This window comes from Rhinopithecus bieti, unplaced genomic scaffold (assembly GCF_001698545.2).
Source record: "Rhinopithecus bieti isolate Rb0 unplaced genomic scaffold, ASM169854v2 scaffold_34319, whole genome shotgun sequence".
In the NCBI taxonomy this organism is placed as follows: domain Eukaryota; kingdom Metazoa; phylum Chordata; class Mammalia; order Primates; family Cercopithecidae; genus Rhinopithecus; species Rhinopithecus bieti.
Window position 1 is genome coordinate 32,517 of NW_016814429.1, and position 10,037 is coordinate 42,553.

A 10,037-nucleotide genomic window follows, 5' to 3' on the forward strand; every position below is an offset into this window, starting at 1 on the left:
CCCCACTTCACCCAGTCCCCCTCCCACCCCTCCCCTCTCCCCCCAAAGACTGATTTCCCATTGAGATACATTTCTGTTCTATTTTACATTTCTGAATTTACTGAGGCCTTTGCAGCCGGATTCGCCTCCCACAGAGGAAGCAATTTTCCCTCTGTGAAAAATTCACAGTTTTACACCACGGGCAGTCCCAGTCCCCTGGCCTGCAATACACTGGAGGTCTTCTCTGCTGATGAGGTTCGGAGTCTCTCCTGTCTCTTGGGGGCTCTTGAGGGTCTATTCCCTGGGCCCCCACATCAGACTACAGGCTAGCATCAGAGGCCCCCCAGTTGGAAGGCATCTGAGTTGGAACCGGTGCTGTGACCTTTGCTGGTGAAGGGGGTATAGTGGGTATGGCTGAGAAGGCGGACAAAGGGCATGGGTATGAGTATGTGAATGAGGTAAGGAGCTGGACAGGAAGAGGCTCCAGTGAGGCTGTGGACCCAGGCCCAGAGAAGTAAGATAGGGCTGTTTGTACTGACCTGAGATCTTGCTTCCTCTACCCCCCAAAGGTGTAATTTGCCTGCTCCACAGCTCCCAGAGGATGCCTGAAGCCTCCTCCCAGCCCCTGCAAGGCCTCCTCAGGGGCAGGCCCCGCCTCTGCATACCTCTCCTCTCCTTCTCCTTCAGCAGCACCAGCAGCAGCCACCGCCTCCTTTTCCTGCTCACCCGCTCCTTCTGTCCAATCCCCCTGGAAACACTGTAGCCTGGCCCTGCTGCTGGGGAGATGCCAGCTCCTGGAGAGAAGTAGGCAGAGCTGAAACACATTCTGGGGACAGGGCAGGGGGTCCGGGCAGGTTGGGACAGGGCAGGGGCATTGGGCAGGGGCTATTCGGGGGATCTTACAGCATGGAGGAGCTTCCATCTCAGCATGTCCCGCTCTCTCTGCACCTCCGCAAGGCTGGTCTGGGTTATGTGCAACTGGAAGGTCGCCTCATTGCATTCCATCTCCTGCTGTTCCTTGAGTTCTGTCAGGTTTGAGGCCAAGACCATCGCAGCTGATCTGTGCAGTTTGGCAGAGCCTTGCAGCCACTGCACCCTGCGGTTTTGTAACTGCCCCTGCCTGTGGGCAAAGCGCACGCCCAAGGCCAGGCTGCCCCAGGTACAGGCCTCTTTGACCTCACTGGGCACCTCGCTGTCCTCCAGGATGGCCCAGAGCTTGTCTTCCACCTCCTCCCAGGATAAGGATATATTCTCGAGGTAGAACTCGGGGCCTTTCGTGTGCCTGGCCATTTTCTCGTTGATGAAGGCCACCACGTTGCTGTGCCGGAACCCACTACTGGGGTCCTCAGGTCTCAAGGCCATGATGGCCTAGGGGTTTAACGGTTTCACTAGCCCTGTGTGGATGGAGCAACCAATAGGTTCCTTTCTTCCCCCTTAGCCCCTCCCCTCATCCGTCTTCTCCTACCCTCTTGCCCCCACCCTCCACCCTCTGACAGACCCTCCTAATGACCCTCTGACAGGCTTGTCCTACCCTAGGGCACCTCCCACCAGGCCTCACCTCTTCAGCCAAGGGCCAGGGGAAGTACAGGTCAACCTCGCTGCCTAACACGCCTGAAGAGAGGGTGGCCTCTTTCCCTCAGGGCCAACCGTGGAGGCTTTTACTCTGGGACTGTTCCAATTTCCAGAGACTGTAGGGGTGAAAGGGAGTGAGTGAGGATGGCCTCTGCCACTCCACTGGGACGTATGGGAACCCGCCACATGGTTGGGAGACTTTGAAGGCTGAAAGAAACAGGAGTGGTCCGGAAGGACTTAGAACCAAAAAAAGTATTTGTGAACAAGTTGAAGACTCATCCCTCCCCACCATAATGGTTTGTCCCATGCCAGGGGAGTTTCGCCCCCCAACTGGAATATTCCAGAGCAGGAAACAGCCCCAATCCCTCAGTTGCCCTTGGGGGAAGAGGGTGGAGCCAGGGGCGGAGCTTATTCTCTATTTGTTCAGGGCTAAACATCCCAGACACCCTAACAAATCCTGGCCCGCCCTTCTTCCCCCCCCCCCGGCTGCTCTTTCCCCACTCTCTTCTGACCCCTTCTCCCACTCCTCTCCCACTGAAACGCTTTGAATCTTGAAGCAACTGTGGGAGAGGGTTAGGAGTAGCACAAATACACCTTTATACCAAAACCTGAAATATCAGAGATCTTCCATCAAAGGGATATGAATATGTCTCTTAAAACCTTCCGCCAGGCGCGGTGGCTCATGCCTGTAATCCCAGCACTTTGGGGGACCGAGGTGGGCGGATCACGAGGGCAGAAGATCCAGACCATCCTGGCTAACACAGTGAAACCCCGTCTCTACTAACATTACAAAAAATTAACCGGGTGTGGTGGCACACACATATAGTCCCAGCTACTCGGGAGGCTGAGGCAGGATAATCACTTAAACCTACAAGGGTTGCAGTGAGCCGAGATCACACCACTGCCCTGTAGCCTGGGCGACAGAGTGAGACTCCGTCTCAGACAAACAAACAAGCAAACCAAAAAAACTTGGATGACTTTCTGAGACCCACAAGACAAACCAGACAAATCTCAGGTCGAGTCCAACGTTGCTACTTATTATATGACATCGTAGTGTAACTGAATCTGTTTCTACCTATGGGTCTATGATGATGGCCAATGACAAAAGGGCATGTAAAGTTGTAAGAGTAATGTTTTCTATGATCCCATATTTGTAAAATGTAGAAATTATGTATGTGTGTTTGCATATGTTTTTATGTTTCTATAATCTTGGAGAACAGAATGAGGGAGGATATATAGCAGACTCAACATTAGTTATCTCTGGGAAGTGAGGTTGGACTGGAGGTTAGAAAAAAGTTTTAACTTTTAAAATACATTTTCTCTAATTTCGCTTGTTATAAAGAGCATATAACTGACTATATGTATGCATACATCACAAATCTGGAAAGTTATATACTAACACTTTAACAGTGGCTATCTTTGGGTAATAGGAATACAGTACTTTAAAAAATATTCTTTACGTTTTTCTCTATTATAAAATTGTTTATAATAAACATGTGTTATGTTTTTCAAAATTGAAAAAAAATGTTTCTCCCAGTAACAGCTGATCATTGTAAATAATTTTTAAGTACTTGGAAAGTACTTCTATAATCCTACCCTTCCTTCAACCTGGGTGATAATCCCTCTTAATAGTTACATAGTCTTTTAAGATAGGCCATAGCAAGTAGTTTTTAGTTTTTCAAACGGATCATCTTCTGTGTTCCTCTGTGGCCCTTGCACAGGCTGCTCTGTGCATGTACGGATTGCTCCTCATCACCTCCTGCTCTCTCCACTCCCATTCTCTTCATTCACCTAACTCCTATACAGTTTCTATTCCCTTTTCATGATAGTGTTCAAACATTTCTTCCTCTTGTATGTCCTGATTCTGCAGACCCCACCTCAAGCTAGGCTGAACTGTACAACCCTTTTATGTTCCCATAACAACTTGTGCATATGTCTGGCAGTACTTTTCACACTGTATTGTAATCTGTGATTTTCTTGTCATTTTTCTCCATCAACTGGGGATTCCTTGAGGGTTTAGTCTGTGTCTTAATTATCTTTGTGTTTTCAACATCTAGCACTGTGCTAAGCACCCAATATATTAATTATTGAATGAATTGAAATAATTTATTACATCAGCAAGGTGCTAACAAGTATCTCTAAAGATGTCCTATTTTTTGTTTGTTTGTTTCTGAAATGTACTTTTTCTCCACTCAGACTGATTTTCTGTCGCCTCACAGCTTCTTGTGGTAGGGACCTCTCCTTAGTATTTGAAACTAACCAGCATCTGACAGATTTAGAATTTGTAAAAAATACCCTCGAAGATTCAGGAATGAAACTTCTGTGTGAAGGATTAAAACAGCTCAACTGTGTATTACAGACATTGAGGTAATTGTAGCAGGATAATTTGTTATTTGATATTCTTATTTTGGGGGTCAATTTCTATTTCTGTTGGGGGAGAGCGTGAATATGGTAATGAGTTCATTCTTCTGTTCTCTAAAGGTTGTACCGACGCCTTATCTCTTCTTCTTGTGGGGCTCTAGCAGCTGTTCTTAGCACCAATCAGTGGCTCACTGAACTGGAATTTAGTGAGACAAAACTGGAAGCTTCAGCTTTGAAATTGCTCTGTGAAGGCTTAAAAGATACATATTGCAAATTACAGAAGCTCAAGTAAGTTGTAACTGTTAGTTTTCATTCTGCAAGAATATTTGAAAAATATGCAACTCAAGACGGATGTCTCAGGATCAAAACACATTTCAAGGAGTCATGAAGAGGAGGAATAAATGTGGCAGTCCCTAAAGTTGTTTCTGTGTAACAAGTTTAGGAAGACAATTTTCATTTTAAGTGGAAATATTATCAATAACAATAATAATAACTCATGTTTAGCAATTATTGAGTACTAAGCATTGTGCTGAGTATGCACAAATTGTTTTAATCTGCACAACAACTGTGAGAGGTCCAGATTATTATTCATATTTTTGCAGATGAGGAAATGGAGGAGGTCCAATGTAGTTAGGGTAAAAAAATATGGCAAAGGCCCAATTCAAACCTCAGATGTGTCTGACTTCAAGTCCATGATAATCATATTAATTTAAAAAAAGTGTTATACATGTTAGTCAAGGTTCTCCAGAGAAGCAGAACTAATTGTGTGTGTGTGTGTGTGTGTGGAGAGAGAGAGAGAAAGAGAGAGAGAGCCAGAGCCAGAAACAGATTTATTTTTCAAAATTGGCTTATGTGGTTATGAAGACTGGCAAGTCCAAGATCTGAATGGTAGGCCAGCAGGCTAGAGAATTGGGAAAGAGTCAATGTTGTGGTTTGAGCCTGAAGGTTGTCTGGTGGTAGAATTCCCTTTTCTGAGGAAGTCAGTCTTTTTCTATTAAGGCTTTCAACTGACTGGATGAAGCCAAACCATGTTATGGAGGATAATCTACTTTACTCAAAATGTACTGATTAAAATGTTAATCTCATCTGAAAAGTACTTTCACAGAAACATCTAGAATAATACTTGACAAAATATCTGGGTACCATGGCCTAGCCAAGTTGATGTATAAAATTAATCATCACAATATGTATGTGGGATTTTCTTTAAGCAAAAGCTCTTTAGCATTCGAGTGTTCTGAAATCCACTTTGAAAACTCATTTTATGCAAAGTACCTCTATTTAACATTTCCAAATTGGGGAGATATAAATGCATCTCCGTATGAGCTCTCTTTCAGATTGAGTTTATAGTATTTAGAAAAAATTGAAAGATGCGGTAAGGCTCACACCTGTAATCCGAGCACTTCGGGAGGCTGAGGCGGGGAGATCATGAGGTCAGGAGATCGAGACCATCCTGGTCAACATGATGAAACCCCGTCTCTACTAAAAATACAAAAGCTAGCGGGGTGTGGTGGCATGCACCTGTAGTCCCAGCTACTCAGGAGGCTGAGGCAGGAGAGTCGCTTGAACCCGGGAAGCAGAGGTTACAGTGAGCTGAGATCGTGCCACTGCACTCCAGCCTGGGCAACAGAGCCAGAATCCATCTCCCTCCACAACAAAAAAATAAGAAGAAGAAAAGAAAAGAAAAGAAACAATTGAAAGATTTAAAGGTTGTAGTGTATATCTAGAAATTCTTGAAAGTGATAGGAGAAAAGTTGATGGAAAAGGTTCAAGGAATTGGACTACTTAATATGGAGAAACAAAGATTAAGAAGATAAGGACGTCAGTAAGAACCACTCTTTGTGACAAAGAAATAATATTATGAGCTGGGCCTCTAAAGATCGCAAATTAATAATGATGTTTAGATAAGAGGAAAAGAAGGACCTTATTATTGTGTGTGAGATGGGGTCTCACTGGAGTGCAGTGGCATGATCTCAGCTCACTGCAACCTCTGCCTCCTGAGTTCAATCTATCTTCCCACCTCAACTTCCTGAGTAGCTGGGACTACAGACATGCGCCACAATGCCTAGCTAGTTTTGTTTGTTTGTTTTGTTTTTTTTTTTTAGGAATGGGCTTTTGCCATGTTGCCCAGGATGCTTTCAAACTCATGGGCTCAAGCAGCCCACCCACCTCGGCCTCCTGAAGTTCTGGGATTATAGACGTGAACCACAAGAAAGACCTTTTGCTTATAAAATTTATGATTATTGGATTCATCTCCTGGGATTTGAAAGAAGATATGAGATAGAGTGTTAAATTCATACAGGGATTTAAAATGAGATTAGATCATCTTAATATTTTCTCTCAACCTTTTATGGGGCAGTCAACATTTACTGAGTTTCCACTGTGGGACATATTGTTATGAAATTATGTCCTTGCCATGGGGATAAGGGGCTGTGACATGCTCGAGATTGGGCATCTTGTATCTGTGGGTCTTGATTTTCTGTGTTCATGCAATATTGTTGATAGGGAGTGAATAGGACACTAAAAAGTGGTCAATTCTGTCTCTGTACATCCTTCCCTTCAGGTTATGTGCTAGCCTTCTCCCAGAAGGCTCAGAAGCTGTTTGCAGGTATCTTGCTTGTGTTCTTATTTGCAACCCACACCTCACTGAGCTGGACCCGAGTGAAAATCCCTTGGGGGACATAGGGGTGAAGTATCTTTGTGTGGGTCTCAGACATTCCAACTGCAAAGTGGAGAAACTGGAGTAAGTTTCTTAGAACTTATCTGGTTTTATGTAATGACTATTGAACTTGTTGTGTGCCTGCTATGTGCTTGGTGCTTGCTAGAAGTTATCTCACTTTAATCCCTCCTTACAATAACCATATAAGGTGGATTTTTAAAATCCTCATTGTACAGATGAGGAAACTGGGGTTCAGGGAGAAAAATGACTGTTCCACAGTCACACTACTAATAAGTCAGAATGTGACTCCAAAATCTGTCTCCAAATCTTGTGGTCTATCTAGTGTACCACAGCTGTGTATGTTTACAGGAATGACAGTTAAATATTAACTATATAAAGAGTATCTACTATGTACCCAACATTGGGCTAGATGTGAGTGGAGTTATCAAAAGTTCTGCAAATGACAAGGCTGTTCTTAGGACACAAATGTGTGTCAAATTCCACGGAATCATTTGAAATCCTAGATGAGCCCAGGGGAGAGGAGAAGGTCACTGTGAGCTAGACACCTCAGAAGGAGGTTCTGAGAGGAAATAGGGCAGGGGCTAGAACTTAAAGGATGGCAAGGACTTAGCTAAGTGGGCAGATGGGCAGAACATTTCCAGGAAGCCAAAATGATGGCAGAGGCTGATTTTCTTTTCTTTTCTCTGGATAGCTTGAGCACCTGTCACCTCACAGATGCTAGCTGTGTGGAGCTCTCTTCTTTCTTACAAGTGAGTCAGGCTTTAAAAGAGCTGTTTGTGTTTGCCAATGTCTTGGGGGACACAGGAGTACAGCATCTCTGTGAAGGTCTGCAGCACACAAAGGGTATAATTGAGAATCTTGTGTAAGTATCTGCTTGTCCTTGTCCTTCTCATGGGCCTTGGGATTTGAGAGTCAGTGGGACACCCTGCTGCCATAGATAACAGCCACCTTGTCTTCCTCATCCCTCTAGGCTTTCTGAATATTCCCTCTCTGCAGCTTGTTGTGAACCCCTTGCCCAAGTCCTGAGCTCCACCCGGAGCCTGACAAGGCTGATTCTGATTAATAACAAAATTGAAGATATGGGACTGAAATTGCTGTGTGAAGGATTAAAACAACCTGACTGTCATTTAAAAGATCTGGTGTAAGTATCGTGGACTATAGCCACGGGCAAAGTTTCCTGATGTTTCAGCAACTCCCAAAATTTAATGAGTATTTTTTGGCCTGGTGAATAAATCTCCAAGGAAGCAGTAAATGAAGAACCGAATAATTTACAAGGAATAAATCATTCTTTCTCCACAGTCTCTCCCTGGCCTTGGCCCAAGGGAATTTTTTTTGCATGACTCTCTGATTTCTTAAGTTGTTTTTTTTTCTAATGGGCAAACACAATTCTTAAAGTGACCCAGTGCAGATGCAATGATGTCAGCCTTCTCTACCTTACTTCTTGGCAGGTTGTGGACCTGTCACCTGTCTGGGGCATGTTGTCAGGATTTGTCCAATGCACTCTACACCAAGGAACACCTGAGAGACCTTGACTTCAGTGACAATGCCTTAGGGGACGAGGGCATGCAGGTGCTGTGTGAAGGGCTGAAACGCCCCTGTTGTAAACTACAGACTTTGTGGTATGTGCACAGGGACTCTGTCTACTGGGCCTCTATTCTAGACTGTATGTGAAAGGGAGGGCCACTGGGAACTTGTGATAAAAGCAATTACTTTCTTGAATCTTTGATCACTCACAAGTTAGCAGAATGTCATCTCACAGATGCATGCTGTGGAGCCCTCACCTCTGTCCTCAACAGAGATGAGAACCTAACATTGCTAGACTTAACTGGAAACGACCTCAAGGATTTTGGAGTGCAGGTGCTATGTGATGCACTGATTCATCCAATATGTAAACTTTAGACATTCTAGTAAGTTACTGGCAAGGGAAGTGGAAGGGAAGGGGTCAAGACAGGCATATTGGGTTTGGTCATAGCCCATTGTAGTGAGGAAAGAGAAGAAAAACTGAGGGCAGGCCAAGCCTACTTTACCTTACTAGTAAAGTAAGTGAAATTACCAATAGGCCTATCCTCCCTGGACATGATCAGGGAGAGGCAAAGGACAGTCTTCTCTGTTATCAACCTGCTAAAGGAAGTAACATGGTGTAAGAAAAAGAACATAAGATTTAGGATTTGCTAGGTTTGGCTTAAATTCTAGGTCTAGCATCTACTAGCTATCTGACCATGCTTGCTTAATGTCAGTATCCTTGTCTATAAAATTGTGATAATGTTAGTACTTGACTATCTGGGGTTAACATGGGCATTGAATTGAGACTGCAATTATGAATGTGCCTAGTACAACCCCTTTGCACATAGGAGGTACTTTATAAATGTTGCCCTCTTTCCATTTCCACTTCTAACTGCAAGAGGACTTGAGGTATACATTTTGAGAGTCTTCCAACACTCAAGGGATGAAGCTATAATGGTGCAGTTACAGAGGATGGAGGTCTTGGCCCTCTCTGGTCAGTGTCTGTCTGTCAGCTCAGCAGGCTGGCATAATACACAAAGTAATTCTTAATTAAAATACAACAGTGCTCTGTTGGCAGCTAACCAGTGACCAAATGGCCATTCGTTTCTGGCATTCAGAACTGGAACATATAATGGAAAGTAAAGGCCGAGTGCAAAAATTCTACATTCCAAAGCCAATTTGATGGATAAAGGAGAACAGCATAAAAGCCTGATTACGAGTCTGGCTAAAACAGAAGCTGGTTATCTACTAGCCAGGTGAAGTCTGTTAGTTTTGAAGGCCCAAGAGTATGGTGATTACTACCCAAGCAAAGGGAATTATTTACAACATGATAAGCCTCAGAGGTTAGGAATGTCTGTGGTGTCTTTCTCAGAAAGAAGTGGATGGGATCTTTATTATCAACAGGCTGAAATAAGCTCAACAATCAACCTTAATGTTTCTTTAAATGTAGAGTAATTTAATGTGGTAGCATTCCACAGTGTTGATGCTATAATAAAGTTCCTAAGTAGCAGAAAGGAGAAATAATTTTGTCAGTGATGGCATGCCATTTTTTTATTGTAAGTTGTTGTGCCATTTTTTATTTTGCTCATGCTTTGTCTTTTAGCCAATACACTTCCATTGTGTTTTCAGTCCAGCCTTCAAACCCTTATAAATTGTCAATCCAGTTGATAGCAGTGTGCAATAATAGCTCTGAGTACAAAATAAAGGACACACACATACAAAGTAGACACAATTTGCTGACTTTAAATACATTTTAAATGTTAGAGTGTATATCAGACAAAACTGAAGTCAATATAAATATATGCTTACCCAAGTAAAGCGAGTAGAATATATAGATCATTTAGTGTGGTGAGTTGGACAGGAATAAATCCAGGAGAGTCTCCTAGAAGGGGTAGTCGTATCTGAACATTGGAAAGGTTGGAGGAAGGTTATTTTCTAAGACCTG

At 43.6% G+C, this 10,037-nt stretch overlaps 2 protein-coding genes across 2 annotated transcripts in view; one reads left to right on the forward strand and one right to left on the reverse strand.

Moving 5' to 3' along the window:
• LOC108514205 (NACHT, LRR and PYD domains-containing protein 12-like) overlaps positions 1 to 9,751 on the forward strand; it is a gene marked incomplete at its 5' end in the record, with an annotated part of 23,097 nt that extends 13,346 nt beyond the window's left edge. Inside the window, 5 exons of the mRNA XM_017850278.1 lie at positions 4,033 to 4,200; positions 6,473 to 6,652; positions 7,281 to 7,451; positions 7,560 to 7,730; positions 8,038 to 9,751. Of these exons, the coding sequence (XP_017705767.1) occupies positions 4,033 to 4,200; positions 6,473 to 6,652; positions 7,281 to 7,451; positions 7,560 to 7,730; positions 8,038 to 8,260 (913 nt within the window). The remainder of the gene's footprint in view (positions 1 to 4,032; positions 4,201 to 6,472; positions 6,653 to 7,280; positions 7,452 to 7,559; positions 7,731 to 8,037) is intronic.
• Positions 312 to 1,341, reverse strand: TEX13B (testis expressed 13B). The gene is given in 4 exon segments (XM_017850283.1): positions 312 to 565; positions 568 to 728; positions 730 to 773; positions 883 to 1,341. Coding segments are annotated over 4 exon segments (918 nt in total).
• Positions 9,752 to 10,037: the final 286 nt, after the last annotated feature.